General features: G+C 39.3%; 2 protein-coding genes across 2 annotated transcripts in view; both read left to right on the top strand.

Moving 5' to 3' along the window:
* Positions 1-1,544: 1,544 nt before the first annotated feature.
* Positions 1,545-10,927, top strand: wnt2 (wingless-type MMTV integration site family member 2). Its single transcript, XM_083552129.1, has 5 exons — positions 1,545-2,096; positions 2,319-2,539; positions 5,689-5,966; positions 6,680-6,944; positions 9,017-10,927. Exons 1-5 carry the CDS (start codon positions 2,014-2,016, stop codon positions 9,220-9,222), a joined length of 1,053 nt encoding a protein of 350 aa, XP_083408255.1. The 5' UTR covers positions 1,545-2,013; the 3' UTR covers positions 9,223-10,927.
* A 3,811-nt stretch (positions 10,928-14,738) lies between these two features.
* bcl2l13 (BCL2 like 13) overlaps positions 14,739-26,902 on the top strand; it is a 20,195-nt gene continuing 8,031 nt past the window's right edge. The window contains exons 1-4 of the mRNA XM_083552078.1: positions 14,739-15,122; positions 15,636-15,801; positions 24,972-25,076; positions 25,231-25,387. Coding sequence (XP_083408204.1) covers positions 15,678-15,801; positions 24,972-25,076; positions 25,231-25,387 — 386 coding nt within the window. The 5' untranslated portion in view covers positions 14,739-15,122; positions 15,636-15,677. The remainder of the gene's footprint in view (positions 15,123-15,635; positions 15,802-24,971; positions 25,077-25,230; positions 25,388-26,902) is intronic.

Raw genomic sequence — 26,902 nt, 5'->3', positions numbered from 1 at the left:
TGTACAGTGCAGTGTTTGGCTGATTGTTAAAACTTTATTTTATCTTTCTGAACACCAGCTGATAAAAACGTTAGACCAAGGATTGGGACTGAGCATTTTAACCTTGTGATGCTGTTCTTCTATCGTCTTCTCTGTTCCCACACCAGCTCGCAGTGGTTGTGCTTAGAGAAGGATTACTGCCGCAGCTGTCACAAGCAACACACTTCAAAGTTTCACTCAGATTTATTCTGTTCTGGTTCCCATAAGCGGTTTCCTTTCTTTTATCTCAATCAGAGGTTTTGCTCACAGTTGAAACTTAGTAATGGTATCTTATGATGACTTACTTTTTCTGCAGGTTACAATCAATTTTTCACCACCTCAGTAAAAACACAACTAATTAAATCTCATTATGAGCAGTGTTTATAGGAGCATGAAAGATCTGTGTTTGCTTATTCAGGGAAAAGTAAGGAACTCCTGGTTATTAATTGTAGTAGACATTTGTTGCTGATATTACTATTCATTTACTACTAGTTAATGGTCCTAGTAAAGTGTCTGTATAATCACAGCTTTTGCTTCATAGTGTGGGCCTTTTTTAGTGGTGCAATTAAATATATATATATATATATATATATATATATATGTATTTTTTTTTTTAAACTATCTTGGAGCATAACAGCAGGTAAGACGAAATCTGCATTATAATTGTGAAGTAGTGAGTGTATACTATATGTAGGCTATATAAAATGATCAAGAGTTTCAGTATATTGAAATAATATCGAATATGTATTTTAATTTATTTGAAATAGATTTAATAATGGTCTAACAATCAGCTTTACAGATTTAAATAGATTGCAAATCTGCATTTACATTTATAAATGAGTCTCTATGTTTACCCCTAATGAGCAAGTCAGTGATGAGAGTGGTGAGGAAAAACTCCCTGAGATGGTATTAGGAAGAATCCCTGAGAGGAACCAGACTCAAAAGGGACCTCAACTGGGTGACACCAAATATCCATGCATACAGATTGTTTATATATATATATATATATATATATATATATATATATATATATATATATATATATATATATATATATATATATATATATATATATATATATATATATAAACAATAAATCCTCCACAGTAACCTTATGGATATTTAGACTGTCATGTAGAACCATCTTTATCTTGGTCTTCAGTGGAAAGAATAACTCCATCCAAAGGTAGGGCATCAGGATGTTAAGGGTAAGTCCAGAAAGAAGAGAGGCACAAGATAACTGGTATCTCAGGAGCACGTTTGAGTCGACAGAGAGAGAAAAAGATCGAGAATTGAGAACATACCAACCTAGGCAGTTTTCAAAATTAAAAAAAAGTGCAAAATAACAACACCAGTGTAGAGGAGTGCAGACACAACTAGAAGCCTGTCAAGCAGTTTTCTCTTTCACAGAAACATCACTTGTAAAAAAAAATTCACGTTTTTAAAATCACCTGTATAGTCATGATCTCACTGCATTCTACACAGCTCTGGTTGGAAATGAGGAGCGCGTGCGTGCGTGCGTGCGTGTGTGTGTGTGTGTGTGTGTGTGTGTGTGTGTATGTGTGTGTGTGTGTGTGTGTGTGTGTGTGTGTGTGTGTGTGTGTGTGTGTGTGTGTGTTTGAAACCCGCCTGAGCAGATAAACCGCTTCATTTCTGCCCTTCATACCAGACAGCACACTGCACCCACCCCTCCTATAAGCAACCTCAGACCTGATAGAGGCTCATCCGAGACCTGAACCCTTCACTTCAGCGTCTCCACACAGGACATGTCTGATTCCAGGACGGTCTGCGGATGAAGGAACAACCCAACAGCGCGTGCTTAGTGGACCTGGACCAGCTCCAGCGCACTTCTCAAACATCACCTCTTACTCTTCTCCTTTTCTTCTTCTTCTTCCTACTAATTTTTTGTTCTTTTTCTTCCTGCTGTGCTTTTTTTTTGTTCTGCTGCAAAGTGAGCGTGTGAACGAATGAGTCCACCAACCCGGAGTTAATAATATGAACTTTCTGCCAGGTGGAATATGTTTGTATTTGTATGTGGCAACCTGCTGGTTCACATCCACGGTCGATTCATCCTGGTGGTGGGTATCTCAGGAAGAAGAGCATTTTTTATTTTTACACTTTTAAATGCTTTATGAGATTATGCACTAAACTATTCACTGTTCTTAGCTTTGGGTTTGAGGAACCGCATGTTTCTTAGTCTGTTTTTAACTCGCAGAAATATTTTCAAGCGATGCATTCTCATTTTTCCCAGTATCCTGCAGGAACCGGTATTTCAGAAATATAATTTTGTTATCTCGTAGGTACATGGGCACACTGGGCTCGCAGGTGATATGCGACAACATCCCGGGGCTGGTGAGTAAACAGCGGCAGATGTGCAGGGAGCATCCCGGGGTCATGCAGGCGATCAGCGGCGGAGTGAGCGAGTGGATCAGCGAGTGTCAGCACCAGTTCCGCCACCAGCGCTGGAACTGCAACACTGTGGCGAGGGATCACAGTGTGTTCGGCAAACTCCTGCACCGCAGTAAGTCTCTCTCTCTCTCTCTCTCTCTCTCTCTCTCTCTCTCTCTCTCTCTCTCTCTCTCACACACACACACACACACACACACACACGCACACCACTGTGTTTACCTCAGACATCTGCAATCCCATGTAAAGCTTTCTCATCAACTCATGTGTCAAGTCTCGATTCTTGATTCTATTTTTATAGAATATATCATTAAAAATATATCAGCCAGTATTCTGGTATTGTTTTACAGACTCAGGGCCTCTACTGTTCAAAAATTAGTAATCCAAAATAAACTTCACATCTTAGGCCTGATGCTCATAAATCAATTATCAACAAATTCACCAACATGCTCTGATATTCTCTGACTTAACACAGAACAACTGTAGGCTTTAGAGACTATAGACTTTAGATTAGAAAACGCCCTATTGATTTTTCAAACATTTATTCAATCTTGATAAGTTTTTCTAAAGTTTTTACTTACTTGATGGTTTCATGAAACATAATATGATTTCACTTGCATTCAGCCAAAATAACCTCCTGCAGCTCTAATCTTTTACTATTTATTGTACATTTAAAGCTGCTTTATTAATCTCTTAAAGCTTCCTTAGTTATGACAAACATCAATTACAGCAAACTTCTTTGTACGTTCTTGAGATCTTATGTACTTGATGAGATGAAATCAAACTAAACGTATACATTTTTTATATATTGTTTTTGATTGCTGTTTTTTTTTCTTTGTGTATTGAGCCTATGTACGATAAACAATTAAAAGTATTTCTGTAAAAATGTCTTCTCCCATTCCCCCATGTACTCTTTTTCCTTGCAGTGTATATATATATATATATATATATATATATATATATATATATATATATATATATATATATATATATATATATATAAATTGGAGAAATCTCATTCAACAATAATAATTAAAGTGTATAATACATATTTAATAATATAATTTCTATATTGAGCTCATTGTAGATGTGGACAGGAAAACCTGTTTTGTATTTTTGACTGAATGTCACCTTTGGTTTTTCACATCATTTGATGTTTTTTTTTTGTTAATAATGCGATAGTTAACAGCAGCAGTTTACATTTATTTTACTATTTAATTGCTATCAGTTTTCCTACAACACAACTTCAAAATATTTATTGGCTACTCAAGTCAAGTCAGGAAACTTCTATTGTCATTTAATCCATATATAACTGACGGGGTACACAGTGAGATGAGACAAAGAGCTACATCACACAACAAAGAGCTACATCACACAACACAGAGCTACATCACACAACAAAGAGCTACATCACACAACACAGAGCTACATCACACAACACAGAGCTACATCACACAACAAAGAGCTACATCACACAACAAAGAGCTACATCACACAACACAGAGCTACATCACACAACAAAGAGCTACATCACACAACAAAGAGCTACATCACACAACACAGAGCTACATCACACAACAAAGAGCTACATCACACAACAAAGAGCTACATCACACAACACAGAGCTACATCACACAACAAAGAGCTACATCACACAACACGGAGCTACATCACACAACACAGAGCTACATCACACAACAAAGAGCTACATCACACAACAAAGAGCTACATCACACAACACAGAGCTACATCACACAACAAAGAGCTACATCACACAACAAAGAGCTACATCACACAACACAGAGCTACATCACACAACACAGAGCTACATCACACAACAAAGAGCTACATCACACAACACAGAGCTACATCACACAACACAGAGCTACATCACACAACAAAGAGCTACATCACACAACACAGAGCTACATCACACAACACAGAGCTACATCACACAACACAGAGCTACATCACACAACACAGAGCTACAAAACACAACACAGAGCTACATCACACAACACAGAGCTACATCACACAACAAAGAGCTACATCACACAACACAAAGCTACATCACACAACACAGAGCTACATCACACAACACAGAGCTAAGGACTAAAGTAGGTTGTCCTAGCCACATAAATTGCATCTTGTGCAACCTGGTGCAAACACACAACACAAGACAGTAAACAAACTACAAAAATATTTAGCATGAGGCAGCCCAGATGTGTTGTTGGAACGTGTATCCATTTAAGGTGCATTGTTCTGGTTTGTTCTTTTCTAAAAATCCTAGTTAATCTATTAATATAAATCTTTGTAGATGAGTAATTTTAGTGTGGGAGCAAAGTCAGTCATGCCATGGGTCTATAACAGAAACGCTAACAGGTGAATTAGCATCTTAAATGCCTTTTGTTTGCACCATGAAGCACTCTTTATTAAATCCTTTTGCTGATGAAAACAAAAAGTTGATATAAATCATCTCTTTACTAAGGTAATGTACTTAATAAACCACATAATAAATGTATAAATAAGTTTGTTGGTATATTGCATCAACTATGAGTTTTGTAAATTGCTTTACAAATGTGTAAAAAAAAAATATTTAAGTAAATTGTAGTAAAATGATATTATTATAATTGACATAGACACTCAGGGCCAGTCTCCCAGGCCCTTTCAGCTGGTCTACACATTAAAGTCAATTTAAATCTCTGCCTTTAATCTTTCCCTTTGGTATTCAGACCTCCCAGAAAGACCATGGAGCCATCATAGGGCATTATATGGAGGCTTTCTAAGTGGCACTTTAAGAATCTACTTAATGTCAATGTCAGTGCACTAATTTAGGACAATTGTAGGGATTTGGTGGCACAGATCTTCCCTTAAAACTGACAAAGCTCCCGAAATGAAAAGCTAAAGCCCATAACCCCAGCTCTTGTTGCAATGCTGTTCTGCAGAACTGGATGCTTTTGTTCTCTTGCTCCCTCATGCACTCACAAACATTAATACTACTTATTCAATCGCTCCTCTCACATACACACCAAGATCACACTCAGACATGATCCACATCTTGATCATTTGGATTTAAAAAGTCTTTGATCTGAAAACAGAAAGAAAAACATTATGACTGAAAAAACAAACCAGTAGCATAGAATACATAGATTGTTCTCTCTTAAGCTGCTCTGCTATTGGTTGAATGTACTAGAGCATTCTGCATTTTTTGTGCATGCTTACCTGCCCTTCTGTATTTCACCTTTCATCTGTGCTTATTCACAGGCAGTCGTGAGGCTGCCTTTGTGTACGCCATCTCCTCAGCGGGCATGGTCCACACACTGACCAGAGCCTGCAGTCAGGGCGAGCTGGACTCTTGCTCCTGCGACCCGAGAAAAAAGGGGACATCACATGATGCTAAGGGATCCTTTGACTGGGGTGGCTGTAGTGACCATGTAGACCACGCCATTAAGTTCACCCAGGCATTTGTTGATGCCAAGGAGAAAAAGGAGCGGGATGCACGAGCACTAATGAACCTGCACAACAATCGTGCAGGACGGAGGGTAATTGTTCCCGGCTTTATTTACACAAGCCGTGCCTAAGGGTGGCACTACCAGTGTTTTTTTCTTTTTCAGTAGAACAGTACGTTTCTCATCCCTCCACCCAAAAAACAGTTTATGCGCAAGTCTCACCCTTGATTTACTAGATAATCTCACTATAGAGCTACTGATGTAATCATAAAAGAATTCCTGTTCTTATTCCAGGGCTCTTATTAAAAATATGTTGATACTGAACATTCTTTCAACAGTTTGTAAGTACATAATTGTAAAAAGAGAATCTTGGTGTTTTCTTTGTGTTACCTCAAAGAGTTTTATTTTTAAATCAGTGCTGTTTCCTGGCATGCTCATTAGGGATCTAAATTTAAATCCTGATTCAGAGAGTATCTATTCCTAATGAAATTAATTGTTTTCAATTGTCACTGTAAAGACTGCACATACCTCACCCTATATGAATGAAGGCAGCCGATTTGCATTTGAAATGTTACAGCTACATTTTACAACTTTGCTTTTTAGTAGTTTTAATAAGGAACTAATTATAGGGATTATTTTCTAAAGCATCGTTATAACTAAAGTATGAGTAAAGAGTGATCTAAATATCATTCATTCACACAGAAAAAAACTATTGTAAATTCTGCCATGATAACTGACTTCCTATAATAATAATAATAATATGGACCACCTGAATCCAAGTATTTTCTCTTTCCCGCATTATCCAGGCAGTGAAACATTTCATGACTCTGGAATGTAAATGCCACGGTGTAAGTGGGTCCTGTAACATTCGGACATGTTGGCTGGCCATGGGCGACTTCAGACAGACAGGCGACTACCTGCGTAAGAAGTATAACAGCGCCACACAAGTGGTGATGAACCGCTATGGGACAGGCTTCACCATTGCCCACAGGAAGTTCAGGAAGCCCACAAAAAATGATCTGCTCTATTTTGAGGACTCACCTGACTACTGCTTATGGGACCATGAATCTGGTGAGCTTGGTTAAGCAGTGCATATATGTACTATACATACATGTACACAGTGTACACTTACTGCAGGTTATATTGTGTTTCATATTTTTATCTGTGAGAAAATGTACAAATATGATAGAAGTTGAACAAAAAACTGGGTTTTGCCAGCCAGTATCACACACCCTTGTTAGTCCTGGCGTATTCCTCCACCAGCTGTGCTTCTCTACTAGGAATCTGTAAAGCATTAGTCTTGCCCCTGAACCCACTGAGAATGTAACCAGAATGGAAGCCATTTAGCTGGTTATTACATACACAACAGCGATAGTAGTCACAACAGAAACCTGAATGCACTTGGCTAGTGTCCTTGCAAGGGACTCTCTCTCTCTCTCTCTCTCTCTCTCTCTCTCTCTTCTCTCTCTCTCTCTCTCTCTCTCTCTCTCTCTCTCTCTCTCTCTCTCTCTCTCTCTCTCTCTCTAGCTTTTCATGTGTGCGCGTTCTTGTACGCGTAATTGTAATGTACTGAAAAGTGTACTGAATAACACCAGGTGTGCCTATGTGGAGTGCGGGAGGGGTAAAAGTGCCTGTCAGGCTGTAGATGATCCTGGGCTATCAAGTAACACTACGTTTAAGACACATTTCCACAGATCTGTGGACAGCACAGGAGCTGAAATCTGATCCCTGCTCTCGACCACTATAAATTACTGGCTTCAACAGCACACCTCTCTTCTGTCTGCTGCTGAATGGGCAGAAATATTTAGAGTCGTAGGTCATGTCTCATAACTTCCCACACGGTGCAGGATGATCTCTCTGAAAAATCTTTTGGCCCATGTTTTTTTTTTTTTTTTTTTTTTTTTTTTTACACTTCTTCTGAACTGTGACTTATGCTTTCCCAAAAGAACAGAGGACCATGTATAAATAAAATGCATGATCAAATGACATACAGATATGCAGAAAGTTCTATGATATTCCAATATCCTTAGTCAGCTGCGCCTTGAAGTTTGTGTCCTTGCACAAATGCTGGCGGGATTGTTATGAGACACCACGGATGATGGAAAATAGCATAGTGTATTATTCATGTTGATCTTGAGCAGTACAGCATGAAAAAAGACGATGAGAAGAGGTTTGTTCGAAGGGCGATCCCGAGGTGCAGCCGCTAGGGCTCTTTATCTTTGGAGGTGTGAAATCAATTCCAGCTCCGACCATAACCGCAGATGCTAAAGCCATCTTGTGGCACGCCTTACATCTTAATTCAGTAAGCAGATGCGCCTCCGGTGATGATGTAACCAAAATTTTTCTTGGCATACCAACCATTTGAAAGGTTGAGTGGGGGATGGGGGCTGCTGGGTCATGCCCAAACACATCTCACAATCGCGTGCAAGACACCAGCAGTGACAAATCAGGGCCAGGTCCTTCCTAACAAATTAACCTTCAAAACATGTGGCAAGCTGCAAATTTAAAGGCTAAATTAGGGTTACGTGAGACAGTTGACATGAATCCCCTGTTGTGTCTGTAAAGGTTAACGCCGATGTGTTCATAGTTCACGATTGTTTTCCTAGTGCCATGTCAGTCTGAGGGCCCTCATGCACAAAGCCCTTAGCATTTTCCCAGGATGCCACATGAAAGCTAGAGTTGATACAAGGCCTTTAACAATTTCGATATCAGCGGTCGATCAGTGCCGCACCAGTCTCCACGCCGGGCGGGGTTGTCGAGATTAGGGCTGTTGAAATGAGCACGCGATGAAGACTTGCAGCTGCAGCTGATAGGTCCTATCATCAGTCCCTCATCTTATGAAGGACCAAGCGGTCATCTTCTTACCCAGCGCAGTCTGCTTTGTCGCTTCTTCAGGAGCGCCAGACGTCTGCCAGGCAGTGAAAAAAGATTGTTCAGCCCAGCATTGCACATCTCAAGTAACTGTACCAGCAAGCAGAATTTAAACTTCTGCTGATATTAACTTCTGAGATAAAGAACTTCTTGAGTGCTATATCTGAATTGTACGTTTAATTAACAATTTTTTTTTTTAAGTATTGAAAAGTATTCAAATACTAAACTATGTTTAAACTTGTGCTGAGTGTGTCTCTCTCTTTTTTTTGAAGGGTCAGTGGGCACAGGCGGCCGTGTGTGCAACCGGACTTCAAGTGGAACCGACAGCTGTGAGGTCATGTGTTGTGGGCGTGGCTATGACACTTCCCACGTAAGTCGCACCACCAAGTGCGAGTGCAAGTTCCACTGGTGCTGCGCTGTGCACTGCAGAGACTGCCACGAAGAGGTGGATGTCCACACATGCAAAGCCCAATCATGACCACTGTCTACCACAGTCATGAAAGAGATATGCTGCCATTCACAAAGCATGTCTTTGTAACATTGGACTGATCCAGGATCAGGTTTTGTGACTATAATTATTGTTCACGAGGGCTGTCGCAGTGCAGGTGAGGAACTGCACCCTAATTCAGCACACATACTAATATACTTTATAAAACATATCCATGTCAGTTAACTCATTGGGTCTAATATTAAAACCAATCGTTAGAAAATAAGACAAATTTACTGAGCTGAAGGCTTCAATTGGTTAAAGCAATAGCCAACAACAACTGATTCTAAAAAACAACAACATATATGTAGCTAAACTAGTTTTTTTTATATAAATATCATTTTGTTGTAACATATTAAGTGTATTTATTAAGTGCTGTATCAAGAGTGATTATCTCCAACATTATAAATGTTGAATGTACATACAATCTGTGTTATTTAAAATAAAGCCTACATGTAGGTGCATTTCTGATGAGTATTCAGTGTTTTATTACTATTCTGATCAGATCAGACATTTTTCCAGAATCCCAGGAAATTTATGAGTAATTCTGATGTTTATGCAAAATTTTCATTTAACTATTGCCAACATATTATAGAGACAGTGAATCAAACATACTGTAGCAAGCAAGTTAAAAAAAAAAACCATTTGATCACTAATAGGCATCAAATCTATCAGGTGTACTTCAGCAATGATGTAAGGTGTTTTAAACAGAGCACATATGCTGAACATTTTATTTCAATTCAATTCATTTTTATTTGTATAGCGCTTTTAACAATGAACATTGTCTCAAAGCAGCTTTACACAGATAATGTGGTGATTAAAAGTATGTTCTTTATAAGTGAGTTTGTCTCTGATGAGCGAGCCGGTGGCGACTGTGGCGAGGAAAAACTCCCCGAGATGGCATAAGGAAGAAACCTTGAGAGGAACCAGACTCAAGAGGAAACCCATCCTCATCTGGGCTGCACCGAATGTCCATTTATAGCAGATATACGATGTTGCGGGGTACAGTGATGATGATCAGAAGCGAAATGCAGTCCTGAGTCAGTGTAGCAGACTGTTGATATTAACTACAGTCCAATCCATCCTCAAAGCTCCTGTTCTTACTCCGGAATTTCACGGAACCACCTAAGGCGTTGATGAGAAAATGTCCCGAACTGCAAAGAGTGGCCTACAGTCGAAAAGAACATTATTCAGAGGCAGGCCTGGACGAAGTGGGAAGATCCACGGAGGGGAGAGGGGCAGGTACAGTGGTCACTGGAACCTCAGGAGCATGTTTAACTCGACCGATAGAGAGAGAGATAGTGTGAGAGAGAGAGAGATAGAAGAGGGGTGACAGGAAGAGAAGGATATGGATTATTACGTGTCTTTATTGTTGTATGAAAGTTAATGTCACTGTGCAGTTTGGACTCCGGCAAGACTCGCTATAGCAGCATTGCTAAAATTAGAACCAGAAGATTGACTTGTTGGTCCAAGGTAGGTTAAATATAGTGTCTTTTAAAAGTTTGGAAACACCACTTTTATTGTCTTTTGTGGTTTTTTTAGACAATATGCATGTCTTAAAAAATATATATGCAAAAAAATAATTAAATGGCAAAAAACACTTTTTTTTTTACTTGAAAATGCTGGGCATGCAGTATGTAAAGAAACTGTACTAACTAGATGTGTGCTTATTTTGCCTCTAGAGGGCAGCAATTGCCTCTAGTCTTAAACTGGACTAGTCTCTCTAGTTCAGGGGTCACCAATCTTTTTGACACCGAGAGCTACTTCTTGGGTACCGACTAATGTGAAGGGCTAAAAGTTTGATACACACTTCTGAAATAACAAATTTGCTCAAATTAACCTTTAATTACATGTTATTATTAATAATTAATGATATTTATCTATATTAGGGTCAAACTCAATTGCACAGGGGGCCAAAACTCAAAGCACACAGAACAGGATAAACATTTATCGAATACTCTAAAACAATTTGTTTTAACATAAATATGAATAAAAACAGACAGGAATATTATTCCAGAATAAATCAACTTAAACTTTAAATAAATAGCTCTCTATAAAAATATCTCCTGTCAAAATTATACAAGTTAGAAATATGAACATGCTGCAAAAAACCCTAAACAAATAAATAAAAAAATTGTGCTTTTAAGTTAATGCTTAAATAACAACAAATCAAAACAATCAGATTTCTATGCTCTTATGCCATTTTATACAAAATAATCTTAAACTTCAAATAACCTAAAATATTTTTCTCTCCATAAAAATATCTCCTGTAAAACACAAGACGTCTCACACCGTCATCATGCTGCTCTTCAGAAACTCTCCCTCAGTAAATAACCGGCTGATGTGCCTCTGATTTCTCCTCTGCTTTCACACCAGCTTCACTTTGTGATCTTGCTCTGGTGAAAAACATCTGCTGAAATGTCAGATTCTTCTACTTTCTGTATCTTCTGCTTTGTATTCAGGTTTTTCAGTCTCTCCTGATGTTTTGTCCCGTAGTTCCGTCTTAGATTAAATTTCTTAATTACAGCCACATTCGCTCCACTAATAACACACACGTGTTTACCGCCAGTGTCAGTAAACATACACTCAGAATCAACTTTTCTCTTCGCCACTGTGAGGCGCTGTTTCACAATAACTGTACAATAGGGTTAAGTACATCAACAGAAGCTCGACTTGACTGACGCTGGAATGTTCCCAGGTAGTTTAGCGTTCGGTAAGGCAGCTGAAGCGCTGCATTATGGGATCTGTAGTTTGTGTTATCAGCGCTTCATCGCCGGGACAGTAATAACAATAACAATAGATCTATATAAAATCATCTCGCGGGCCGGATTTGACACTGAGTTTGACACCCCTGATCTATGTGAAGACACTGATCATGTAAATGATTTCTCACAATAATCAACAATGATTTAACAAGGTAGGAAAGAGCTATTTTTAGAAAATTCTCGCGGGCGACTCATGTGGTTCTTGCGGGCGACCTGGTGACCCCTGCTCTAGTCACTGAGTGCGTTTGAGGGGGTGGGATAAACCTTTCTATAAACCGAACCAAATCAAAATTCTGAATGAAACGCTTTAAATTATATATAAAAAAAAATTACTCTGTATATTCTGCATTATTTAACTGTCTGGTATATTATTCTGTTACATTGTGTCTGTACTTCTCCAGCACTGGAAGCTCCTGACTATAACTCAAATTCCTTGTGTGTGCAAGCATACTTGGTAATAAAGCTATTTCTGATTCTGATTCTGATAATTTAGCTTTTTCATAACTATTAAATTGCCTCCATTCAGTTTGAAATTTCCTCTAAAAAACAGTTTAGTTAACAACTACTGCCAAAACACAGGCTGAGCTGCTCTGGTGGACTGTTGTTTGCCATCTGGTATTGGTATGGCACAGATTTCACATTTCAGTATGTACATTGAGTTCATTTCCCCTGTTTTCACACCTTTAATATTTTCTAACCTTCTTTTCTGTTTTTGTTTTCATTTGTTCATTTACACATGGTTTGTTTTGTTCATTGTTCATGTTTATATGTCAAATAACTATCAAAAGTCGTTTTAATAATTTCTGAATGACCTTTACTAATGATCCAATTTAGACTCATTAGTTTTTTTTGTTAACCAAATTGCCCATCTTAACCAGTTTGTACCAGTTACGGTTTGTTTTTTATTGTAGCAAACAGAGTGTGTTTTACAAATGCTTATATAATGAGAGTAACAGCACTGGTAGACAGTTGGCTTTAAGCTAGGAGTACATTTTGTTTACATAATTGCTGTAAAGATTCTTTTACAGCAATTATTATTATAAAGTTGCCTCAATAACATGTCTTACACTCTAGCAATAAAACTTTAACCCCTCATAGCAAATGTTTATTTAATTGTTTCAATCCATTTGCCCATTAGAGAGGAATGACCAGGCCAAGTCAAGTCACTCGAGTAGCTTTACCACTGCGCAACTACACCTGCAGAAGACCACATTGGTTTCCACTCTTTTAGTCATTCACAGTACAGGTGACGATTTGACAAATTTTGGATGTAACCTCAGATTCCTGCTTGTGATTTTGAAATACTGAAACCAGCCTGTGAAATTAAAAAGAGATCACATATAAAGTACAAAATAGTTTCCTTCCAGTTTGTGAGGAAGTAGTGATTAATCATGACACAACCCTCCTGGAATAGAGAGGGTTAAGGGTTATATACTACACTTTTATCTCACAACCATGTTTGTTCCTAACAGAACCTTTCAGTAAATGTGTTTTAAAAGAACCACCTTTTAGTGCCACAAAGAACCTTTTCTGATCCTACCAAGAACTTTTTACTGTAGCCCTGATGCTGTGTCTACTTTTAATGTTAGAACCTTCTTCTTCTTCTTTTTCTTCTTCTTTCGGCTGCTCCCATTAGGGGTCGCCACAGCGGATCATCCGTCTCCACACCCCCCTGTCCTCTATATCTGCCTCTTTCAAACCAACTACCTGCATGTCTTCCCTCACCAAATCTATAAACCGCCTCCTTGGTCTTCCTCTTTTCCTCCTTCCTGGTGGCTCCATCCTCAGCATTCTTCTACCGATATACCCCATGTCCCTCCTCTGCACATGTCCAAACCATCTCAATAACTCATCCCAAAACATCCTAAATGCACTGTCCCTCTAATAAACTCATTTCTAATCCTGTCCATCCTCGTCACTCCCAACGAAAACCTCAACATCTTCAGCTCTGCTACCTCCACCTCCACCTCCTGTCTTTTACTCAATGCCACTGTCTCTAAACCATAGAACATCTTAGGTCTCACCACAGTCCTATAAACTTTCCCTAAATAATTATATTTAGGTTCTTTAATGTTAGAACCTAAATATAATTATTTCAGTAAATTCATTTACATTACACGTTTCTTTGCAAGTGAAATATTTTGCACTTAAATTAATAATTATTAATTGGATAAACAGTCATACAATCAGCTCCGTTCTCACATATACAGTCCAATATAGTGAACTACTTTATATGACATTATATGTGAAGATTACTGAGTGTGAAGTACCTTTTTTTTTTTTTTTTTACTTAAACAACCTTTTGTGCAATGAAAATCTTCCATAGATGTAAAAGCTTTTCCACATGACCATTCTTTGACTAAGAACTATTTAAGTAAATTTCGAAAGTGTAACATCATCTAAAGACACAACTTTAGTTTATTTAACAAATGCAAATGTACATATATGTATATTTGTCATTTGCCAAAAAAAAAGTGTCTTTAAAAAAATGAAAATACAGAAACATTTGTGAGAATATTGCCAATCAATAAGTAACAAAATTGCCATATGCCATATTTGAGAAGAGGCACTGAACTCTCTTGTACAATAAACTGGATTGTTTTTAAGTGTACTACAAGTTCACTACAAATCATAAATAAACTGACAACTTTAATTATAATGTTTGTTGTAATGCAACATTTATTTTCTCCATCAAGTTGGATTTTGGGGCCTTTCATGGGGGAAAACATTTGTGCACCTCTGATTGAAAGCATTATCAGGTGTAGTATATTGTCTGAAGGGAAACGCTTTTGGGGGCTGTGGTTTTCAGGAGTGTGGAAGAAGTTAATGCTTCTCAGCCTTGTACAAGAACTTGAACTCCTCGTGTGACATTTTTGTTAACATTTAAAATAGAAGTTATCGTGTCTGTAATGTTGTGTGTGAGTGCATGTATGAAGCACGACATTATTAGGGGACGGAACAGGGGGCAGGCAGAGGGACACGCACAACTCAGCAGCTCACAAGTTAGCGGCTAACCACGTAGCTAACTAGCGCTAAGTACTTCCCAAGCAAGCAAGCAGGCAGGCGGGCGGGCGGTGCTACCTGTTCGGTCTCGACACCGCGTTCAGTAACGGGGTTGACGGAAAGGTAAGTCCGGTTCGTGTGCTACTTGACTGTCACTTTATTACGAGGATCTGAGGGTGTATATGAGCGATTAGCACGCTGTGTTCAGACAGTTGCACATGCTAAGGTTGGAGAAGTGGTCAGTGGGAGAAGATCATTGCACGCCCTTGTACACCATGTTCTAATGGACGCTATGATGGGATTTGAAGCGAGTGACAGTGCCGTGTTAAAGGGTTACAAACAAACAGACCCTAAATGCCTTTTATTTATTTATTTATTTTTTTTTTAAGAAAGTTTTTACTTAGAAACTTCCTCTCACTGAATGAATGAAAGTTTAGTAAAAGTTCAGCAGTTTGTCATTGGAGCATGGAGAGCATTTCATAGAACAAATGAATCATGTTTATTAGTTCTATAATTGTTTAGTGTTTGCACAAACATTCAACATTCATTCCACTGTATTTATTGTGATTTAATGTTTAGAAAATGTAATTTTATAAATCTGTCAGCTCGTTTGTAATGTGTGCTGTCCCCCTACAGAACTGTAGTGTATGTGCTCTGTGAGTGTAACATTTCTCATCAATGGCTGCCTGTGGCTCCACCAGCAATGTGCCTGAAGGATTTCACTATGAGACCAAATACGTCCTCCTGTGCTACCTCGGCCTGCCTCCACGACCACCTGCCAGGTCTGTGGAATGTGAGGAAGGTAAGGAATGACCCCCAGATTCATTTGTTTTATTTAATTTTGTATATAGCAAATCCATAATGTCAGGGATTGTTGCAGTTGTCCCTGCATGGTTATGCTGCTGAGATTGTAGTGCTGTTTTAGATGTGTGTTATGCAATAACTGCTTACAGTGGTCCTTAAAGGTCACTTGCACAAGTAAGGTGCTATAATTTCACGTCAAGTTCCCCTCCCTCAGTTCATCTATCATGCACAAGCGTAGATTGTCACAGCTCTTCCAAGCAGAGAGTTATTCTTTTCACTGTATGTAAATGAGAAACAATTAGGTACAATGCAGAAGAGGTTCAAGATAAAAGTGTGATCCACATCAGTGATTGAGATCAGATCGAACATTAAGGAGCACCGCATCCAACACTGGTGAGCTTTTGGAGCCACAAAGCATTCTCTACTAGCCGAATAGTTCTCCAAATGTAACGCCCATTTATGTTTTTCATTATCTACTTTCCTCCATTTGCTGCAGAAAGCAAACCGCCATGGTGTGTGTGTGGTGTGGTGGGGTGTTCTCTGTTTCCTTTTTCAAGATAACCAGAGCCTGAGCTTTTTGATGCTAACATTTATAAATGAATAATTAAATAGAAATATGATTTCAGACAGTCATACCAGTCCTCTGGGTGACATTTTATTTCAGTATGGTGGTGTGATTGTTCAAATGTGTCATTGGCAAGGCCTTCTAGTTGGCCTAGATTTGTGGAAGTTGCGTAACATGCACACATTTGATAGATCACTGTTCCCATCACTGTGAAAAATTTAGCAGTGGGATGGCAATTTGTTACCGATTGCATTTCCAAGCAGAGTTTCAAGTATGGACAGGAGCAGTTGAACAGCACCACTCATGGTAACAAGGAGCAGTTGAACAGTACCACTGGTGATAACAAGGAGCAGTTGAACAGTACCACTCGTGATGATAATCTTACAGGAAAAGGACTTGTGTTTCACCGTTGACTTATTAATTGAGGTGTACAAATGTTTGTTCAGAAGCATATTCTTCATTAAAGGCGTAGACCTAAATTGCTCAGTCTAATGGCAAACTGTTTTATTTTGTAATGTTTTACTGTTAGGTACAGTTCTACCATCAACAATGAAAAATGAAATACTATTGGTTAATCTTACTTTAATTACTCATATAACACAGAAAATATACACATAATAACCGCACACTACAGCTGGCCTAATATTCATCAGTATTATTGCATCACCTTTATCATTTTATTTTATTGCTTTAATAGTTCTCACAATTTAATTACTTATATAGTCAAGATAATTTATTTGTAGGTGTTCTAACCAGGTTACACTACATTCCTCAGGGTTATGTGGGTGAAATCTGATCTAGAAAGGAATATCCATCATCAATCAGCAACATGTTTGTGGAACACTATTTATAGGAAGCTCCAGGAACAAACATTTGATCAGTTGAATGTGTCTTGATTAAGATAATGGGTAATGCATTCAGTTATTAGATTGCATTAATCAAAGTGATTGAATAGGTGTGGTATGGCATGTATTTCCTTTGCTTACTCAGTGGTTTCACACACAGCAATGCACTTCTGATCCCTGCTTTCTGTTAGACCCAGTCCTTTATCAGTTTAATCAGTCGCACACCACTGGGTTACAGTGCAGCAGAGCGTAGAAAAACCACATCAAACAGTATCTCTACATTGCCACTAGAAAAACACATCAGGTTTATTAGAAAATGTTCTATTACATTACAAATATCAACAATATGGCAAAACAGTGACATTACCAAGAACAGGATGTCTCTCTAAAATTATAAATAAAAAAGAGAAGACTAGGAACTGGTCAGACATTCTCTTGAGAGACCTACAGCAATATTCAAGAACTGCAGAGATTTCTGGCAAATACTGATTGTAATTAGTCATTTCTATATATATATATATATATATATATATATATATATATATATATATATATATATCTCAGAGAGAGATTTTATTTATTTTTATTTTTCTTCCCCCAACTTATGGTCCAACATGTAGGCAATAATATGAAGAGAGATGTTTGGTGCAAAAAAAAAAAAAAAATGAGCACATGTTTAAAAGAGCTCATCTTCACAATGAGTCAAGAGCTAAATCAATAATCTGTGAGGTTACCTGAGGACACATGTAAACAGGAGAAGGTAATTTGACAATGCATTTGCAAGGAAGAATATTGTGATTTTAAAATAAAGAGAGCTTTAGCTTGGTTTAAGAGGGTGGACATTAAAGCAAACTAGGTTATGTTACTTTTCTTTTCTTTTTTTCTTTTTTTTACTTATTTATTTTATTGTTTTTTACTTACATTTATAGGGTGCAATTCAGTTTTTTTTTTATTTTTACATCACAAAAACTTAATTTTGTCTATAGAAAGTTTATTTGTGCAGTATTCTTCTTCTTCTTTCGGCTGCTCCCATTAGGGGTCGCCACAGCGGATCATCCGTCTCCATACCACCCTGTCCTCTATATCTGCCTCTTTTACACCAACTACCTGCATGTCTTCCCTCACCACATCCATGAACCTCCTCCTTGGCCTTCCTCTTTTCCTCCTACCTGGTGGCTCCATCTTCAGCATTTTTCTACCAATATAATTCATGTCCCTTCTCTGCACATGTCCAAACCATCTCAATCTCGCCTCCCTCACCTTGTCACCAAAACATCCTACATGTGCTGTCCCTCTAATAAACTCATTTCTAATCTTGTCCATCCTCGTCACTCCCAACGAAAACCTCAACATCTTCAGCTCTGCTACCTCCAGCTCCACCTCCTGTCTTTTACTCAATGCCACTGTCTCTAATCCATACAACATCGCAGGTCTCACCACAGTCCTATAAACTTTCCCTTTCATTCTTGCAGATACCCTACTATCACAAATCACTCCTGTCACTCTTCTCCACCCACTCCACCCTGCCTGCACTCTTTTCTTTACTTCCCTAACACATTTTCCATTACTTTGCACTGTTGACCCCAGGTACCTGAACTCCTCCACCTTCTCCACCTCTTCTCCCTGCAACCGCATCACTCCACTGCCCTTCCTCTCATTCACACACATGTACTCTGTCTTACTCCTACTGACTTTCATTCCCCTTCTCTCCAGCGCATATCTCCACCTCTCCAGGCTCTTCTCAACCTGCTCTCTACTCTCACCACAAATCACAATATCATCTGCAAACATCATAGTCCAGGGAGACTCCTGTCTGACCTCGTCCGTCAACCTGTCCATCACCACTGCAAACAGGAAAGGGCTCAGGGCCGATCCTTGATGCAGTCCAACCTTCACCCTGAACCAGTCTGTCGTACCTACTGCACACTTTACTGCCGTCACACTGTCCTCATACATGTCCTGCACCACCCTCACATACTTCTCTGACACACCTGACTTACTCATACAATACCACAACTCCTCTCTCGGCACCCTGTCGTACGCTTTCTCTAAATCCACAAATACACAATGCAGCTCCTTCTGTCCTTCTCTATACTTCTCCATCAACATCCTCAAAGCAAATAAGGCATCTGTGGTGCTCTTCCTCGGCATGAAACCATACTGTTGCTCACAGATGGTCACCTCTTCTCTCAACCTGGCTTCCACTACTCTTTCCCATAACTTCATGGTGTGACTGATCAACTTAATTCCCCTGTAGTTACTGCAGGTCTGCACATCTCCCTTATGCTTAAAGATTGGTACCAGCACACTCCTTCTCCATTCCTCAGGCATCCTCTCCCCTTCCAGAATCCTGTTAAACAATCTGGTTAAAAACTCCACTGCCATCTCTCCTAAACATCTCCACGCTTCTACCGGTATGTCATCTGGTCCAACCGACTTTCCATTCTTCATCCTCTTAATCGCTGCTCTCACTTCCTCCTTACTAATCCTATCTACATCCTGCTTCACCAACTCCACCTCCTCCTACCTTCTCTCTCTCTAATTTTCCTCATTCATCAGCTGCTCAAAATACTCCCTCCATCTTCTCAACACACTCTCCTCACTAGTCAACACATTTCCCTCTCCATCCTTAATTGCTCTAACTTGCAGTACATCCTTCCCAGCTCGGTCCCTCTGCTTGGCCAATCGGTATAAATCCTTTTTTCCTTCCTTAGTGTCCAACCTCTTATACAGTTCCTCATATGCCCTTTCCTTGGCTTTCGCCACATCCCTTTTAACCTGCTGCCGCATCTCCTTGTACTCCTGCCTACTTTTCTCATCACTCTGTCGATCCCACTTCTGTTTTGCCAACCTCTTTCCCCTAATGCTCTCCTGCACTTCCTCATTCCACCACCACGTCTCCTTGTCTTGCTTTCTATTTCCAGATGTCACACCAAGTACTTTTCTAGCTGCCTCCCTCATCACTCCTGCAGTAGTTGCCCAGTCATCCGGCACCTCTTCACCACCACCGAGCCCCTGTCTGACCTCTTCCCTGAACCTCACACTACACTCTTCCTCCTTCAGTTTCCACCATCTTATTCTTCTTTCAAACCTTACTTTCCTCCTCTTCTTCTTCGCCTCCAAAACCATCCTACAGACCACCATCCGATGCTGTCTAGCTACACTGTCCCCCGACAACACCTTACAGTCTCCAATCTCCTTCAGGTTGCATCTCCTACACAGAAGATAATCCACCTGTGTGCACCTTCCTCCACTCTTATACGTCACCCTATGATCCTCCTTCTTCTTAAAATACGTGTTCACCACTGCCATTTCCATCCTTTTAGCAAAATCTACCACCATCTGCCCTTCCACATTCCTCTCCTTAAAACCATACCTACCCATCACCTCCTCATCACCTCTGTTCCCTTCACCTACATGCCCATTAAAGTCTGCCCCAATCACCAATCGTTCTTTCCTAGGTACACCATCTACCACTTCATCTAATTCACTCCAGAATCTTTCTTTCTCCTCCATCTCACAGCCAACTTGTGGAGCATAGGCACTGATGACATTTATCATCATCCCTTCAACTTCCACCTTCACGATCATCACCCTATCAGAAACTCTCTTCACCTCCACTACACTCTTACTGTACGCTTCCTTCAGAATCACCCCTACACCATTTCTCTTCCCATCCACACCATGATAAAACAGTTTAAACCCACCTCCAATGTTCCTGGCCTTACTCCCTTTCCACTTGGTCTCCTGAACACACAACACATCTACCTTTCTCCTCTCCATCATATCAGCTATCTCTCTCCCTTTACCCGTCATAGTACCAACATTTAAAGTACCAACCCGAACCTCTACTCTCCTACACTGCTCATTTTCCTGCCGTCTCTGTAGACGCCTTCCTCCTCTCCTTCTCCTCCTTCGGCCAACAGTAGCCCAATTTCCACCGGTACCCTGTCGGCTAACGATACCTGTGGCGGTCGTTGTTAACCCAGGCCTCGACCGATCCGGTATGAAATTCTCATTTGTGATCCGCATATTTGATTTGGCACGTTTTGCGCTGGATGCCCTTCCTAACGCAACCCTCCCCATTTACCCGGGCTTGGGACCGGCACCAAGAGTACACTGGCTTGTGCAGTATAAGCTCTTTAAATCACCTGCTCACTTGGAGGACTGCTGTAAAGTTTACCTTTTTTTTTCAGTTTTAACCTTATTGTAATCTAGCACCATTTATCCACTGTTTGTCTCATATTTACCTAGAATCATACAACCCGAGCTCCTGTTGCTCTCAATTCACATTTACAGATTCAGACTACATCAAGTTGTGACCTCAGTCTTTTTTTTTTATTTTTTATATTTTTTTTTATTAAATGCCCACTTAGTTACTCTTGTTAATTCTTTTGTGGCTAATGAAAATGACAGAAGGAACATGTACAGCACATATAATTTAATTTAACTCAGTCAGACAGCATTTGTTCATGCAGGTCAGAAATATGAAATAAATTAACAGATTTTTATACAGTTATAACAGCATATATACATATATCACGAGTGGTACTGTTCAACCGCTCCTTGTTATCACCAGTGGTACTGTTCAACCGCTCCTTGTTATCACCAGTGGTACTGTTCAACCGCTCCTTGTTATCACCAGTGGTACTGTTCAACTGCTCCTTGTTACCATGAGTGGTGCTGTTCAACTGCTCCTGTAAATATAAATATATATATATATATATATATAACAACATACAACAGCAAGAATAACTCAGAAGTGTTTTAACAGTGAAATCACACAAAGATCTTCACAGTAATGTACGTATTTCTAAAATGCAATTCTTTCATGCTTCAGAATGATGTTCTGAACTCATTAATCAAAGACTTTTGATCGGTTTTCTCCCATCCCTCATTATGCTTAATGCCTAATGGCTGTTGTTTGATACTAACAAATCGTAGGAGTTTGTGAGCTTTTGCTTTAGCACAGTGTTTTTTTGCATTGCATGAGCAACATTTAAAAACATACAGTTGGAGGATTTATGTGTGTTGGACGTGATTGGTGTAATTTTTTGGTAGCTGTTATGTGACTGTGTAAAGGTTTTAAATTTATTGAATATGTAATTTGTGTATGTAGCCACTGAAGTACCTTTTCATTACTGACCTCTTTGGGCCTCAACATCTTTACTGCTCTTGTTACAAACACTTCCTGAAATTTCATTGCTTGCTTTTTTTAATTTATTTATTATATATGTTATTCTATGCCATGGTCAGCTTTGCAGTAGTGCCTGACTTGCAGAAGGAATTGCAACCCTTGCAAGTCTTTTACAGTTTTTCTCGATTGCTAAGACACATTTCTTGAAAGCTGCTCTCTTTTTCTCTAAACTGTGAACACAAAATACAATTCTCAAGCTACATTCACAAAACCTCAGACTCTTCTTGCAAAACCAAACTTTCACCTCAAAACAGTTCAATCTGTGCTCAAAACTGAACTATGTTGTCAAATCGTGCCCCGAGTCAATCAAAATTAAAATCACTACGGAACAGTCAATAAACACTATGTAGAAAAATAGAAAACACAATGCTCAGGACATAAAGCTGGAGAAATAAATGTTTGATGTTCACTGTAGGCTAAATGCATGTTGCAAAACAAAAAAACCTGTGCATTTTGCACTTGTACAAAAAGACAAAACAGAAATCTTGTGCATTTACACGTAGCACTTGTAAAAACAAACAGAAATCTTATGAGTTTGCCACTTGTGTACAGTAAGCCTATGTAAAAATAAAGAACAAAAATATACAAATAAGTTCATTACTCAGCCCAGCATCATGTCTCTGTACTGGGTCAGTCACAGGGCACATTTTGTCTGGCCAGGCAACGGGGGGAAAAAAACCCTGGCATGCCGTATCCAGGCTTGGCCTCCACACCTATGTCACCACAGGCAAGTCCCATGGCATGCAGGAGATTTACTCTGGTGTAGGGTTGGCGTTCATATACCTTCCATCGTCATGAGAAGAAGAATTCCTTAATGGGGTTTAGGAAAGGGGAGTATGGAAGGCTGTGTGAAAATTCACATTGTCCCAAACAACAACATAAATAGGATGCTCATCCTGCTGCCCTACAGAGCATCTCGCGTGTGATTGAGTGAGATTTGGTAAGATTAAACCCAGCTTTATTCATGTACATGTATTCATGGGGTCTTTCCATTGCATCCAGTTGAAGAACCCTCTGTAGAAATAGATATAATTTTGTAAGTGATACGGAAAAAGTGATTTAGGCCACTACAGTAAATCACTACTTAGAGTAATCAACATCGAATGTGTCTGGATATTTGCCAACATGTACGTACATTGAATCTTTGCTCTCTGACTCTGTCTGAGTTGCGATCAAAGGGCACTCTGTATAGCTGTTTCATGCGCAGTCTGTTGCGGTTGAGGACACGATCAACAGTAGAGAGGCTGACACTGATGATAACCTCAAAATGTACATGGTCCTCAATGATGATCTGCTGAATTTCACTCAGTTTAATGGCATTGTTCTAACGGACCATATCTCTTGGTAAGGGGAAAACATACCTGTCCTCCCACCCCCATGTGGCAGTCTTTCAATTCTACAAAAAGAGAACATGGAGTTACAAAAAATATACATGGAATACTAGGCCTACAAACAGTTAGACCAACCCTTCATGACAATACTACAGTACATTGGTACAGTGATGTTCTAAAACATATATTTACTTACAGTATACTGTGGTACAGTATATAGTATGTCATAGAGTAATTGCTGTCAACATTTACATACTGTACTATGTCAAAAAAGGTAATTACCTGTTTTCTTTTCTAAATCTTCGGATTATGGTGGACACAGTGAATCTACTGATGTTTGGTTGTACCCTTTGTCCAGCCTCCCTCATGCTTATACCATGGACAAGAACATGGTCAATCACAGTAGCTCTGATTTCATCAGATATTACTGTTCTTTGTCTTGGCTGACCACCTCGACCTCCTCTCACACGAACCACAACAGATTCGTGTGTGAATCCACTCTCAGATTTCTATCCATTGTAGGGTCTCACAAACAGTGCGCTCTGAACTGGCTTACTTTATATGTCCCCTCACATCATTAGCCACAAGTGTGATCCATTTTGAGTTGTAGTGTTCAAGTGGTGAAACTTGTGCTTTAATTGTGTTTGACTTTTGTCACCTGTGCACACCATTATGCAGCACGGGTGCATCACAATGAAAATGTGTTGGCAAGTTGTGCCTAAACAGGTGAAAAGTGCTAATGGTTTTGCCAAAAGAGTGATTGATTCAATCAGTGGGTTAAGGCAACTGAGCATTTGGTTCAGACAATAGAGTTTAGTGTTTTAGCAATTGAGAAAAACTGTAAACCCTGGCATATTACTGCAGCTGCCAATTCAGCATATCCATGGCAAAAATTCAAACATAAACATGCAAGATTGCACATCAAGCCCTTTGGTATTTAATAAAAGCTTTGTTTAAATTGGTGTTCCTGCTGTAGTGGCACACCTGCAGCTATAAAACCAAAGGCTAAAGACTTTAGAAAATTAGCTGTAACGCAAATATTCTTTGTTAGCTTGGAGATGAAGGCCTCCACCTCTAGCTGTCTAGCATTGTTATAAACATTTTACACATGTGCTCATCATACAGCAGATTACCTCAATCTAGTCTTTGTTTATTGTGTATTTTTGTGAACCAGTCCATAGAGATGCACCAGTGTAAAAAAAAATATATATATATATTTTTTGTGTTTAGGAGCATCTGGGCATGCAGCACAAGAGAAAGCTGTGGAACAGACCAGCAGGATGAAGGAGCAGATAGAGGAACATCTAAAGCAACTAGAAGAAGAAATCACTGCCTGTGAGAAAAATAAACACATGCTATTTGTTTGCTGTAAATTGGCATTTTTAAAAAAATTATAATATCATTTTAACATTAAAAGATAAAGTTGTGAGATTAGCCTTAGCTACATTTATACAGAAATCTATCAGCTGTGCGTTTTCTTTTCACACAGCTTTTCCAAGTACAGGCTTTGATCGGCACACCTCCCCAGTGTTCAGTCCAGCTAATCCCGAGAGCACTATAGAGGACACCCTGGCCATGCTGGGGGACCGGGTCGCACAAGTACTGGATACACATCTGACCTTGGCCACACAGACAATTCTCAGTGGGTCAGTGTCTGGTAGATTTTCATGGAACGGCATAGTCAGTATAACAGTATAGCGCACACACAAACACACACGCACAAATCTGGGCAAGGCTACACAAAAAAATCTGCTGTGCTTAAGATTCCCAAGAACACAGTGGCCTCCACAATCCTGAAATGGAAGAAGAGTGGCACAATCAGGACTCGGCCAAACTGAGCAATCAGGAAAAAGAGCCTTAGTAAGCAAGATGATCAAGAAACGTATGGCCACTCTTACTGAGCTCTGAAGATCCTGTGTGGAGATGGACAAAGTTCCAGAACGACAACCATTACCGCTGCTGATCTGGGCGTTATGGCAGAGTGGTAATATGGAAGCTTCTCCGTGGTGCAAAACCCATGAAAGCCAGCCTGCTTGAAGTTTGCCAACAGACTGTGTGGAACAAGACACTCTGGTCTGATGAAACAAAGATTAAACTCTTTGGCCTCAATTCTAAACGCTATGTCTGAGGGCAATCAGGCACCGCTAATCACCTGCCCAATACCATTACAAAAGTGAAACATGATGGTGGCAGCATCATGCTGTGGGAGTGTGTTTCTTTAGCAGGAACTTGGCAACTGGTCAGGGTTGAGCTGAGGCTGAATAGAACAAAGTACAAAGATATCCTCAATAAAAACATGTTCCACAGCGCTCAGGACCTCAGTATGAGCCGAAGGTTCACCTTCCTACATGAAAACACAGGTGTGCAAAGCTTGTTGCATCACACCCAAAAATACTTAAGGCTGTTATTGTTGCCAAAAGTGCTTCAACCAAGTACTGAGGAAAGTTTTATTTTTATTTACTGAATTTTTTATTTTTCTTTGTCATTATGGAGTGCTGAGTGTAGATTTCTGAGAAAAAAATCTATTTGAGTGATTGAAGTACAGTCGTCCCCCAATTTATCGTGGTTCGAATCTCACGGTCCCACTTTATCGCGATTTTGAATTTGGCATATAACTATTTTGTTTCCCGAATGGTCCTGATTTTATTCCATCATAAGAAATGAGTAGCATTACGAGAAGGGCAGAGTTAAAGACATACGTCACCAGATTTAACCAATGAAAAAAAAGAATGCAGTGTATTTTTAACTCTGACCCTTTTTTGACAACATAGAAAGTGTCAACCAATAAACAAGCAGAGAAGCTATGCAAAGGCTACAGTTCTCACTGTAAATGTGATATTTTTACGAATTTACACAATTCATCTCGCTATATTCTTTGTGTGTGTGTTTAAAGATTGTGGGATGACGATTTATGGCTTAAACAATAAAAATAAAAAAAACATTTTTGCGTCTGTTTATGAAAATCTGAAATTAGTTTTTTGCGGTCGGTTTTCGGCACGTAACTACCGTTATATATGAGGCACAACTGTATCAGGCTGCAACATCATAAAATGTATTGCTGCTGTCATTATTATTATTTTGGGTTTTTCTTCAGTTATTACAATATTCTTAACCAAAGATGATTTTAATACTAAATTCTTTGGTCAGCCTATTGTTTGGTT

The sequence above is a fragment of the Silurus aristotelis genome (assembly GCF_946808225.1).
Source record: "Silurus aristotelis genome assembly, chromosome: 10".
Taxonomy (NCBI): Eukaryota; Metazoa; Chordata; class Actinopteri; order Siluriformes; family Siluridae; genus Silurus; species Silurus aristotelis.
This window is presented reverse-complemented; position numbering and strand designations above follow the sequence as displayed.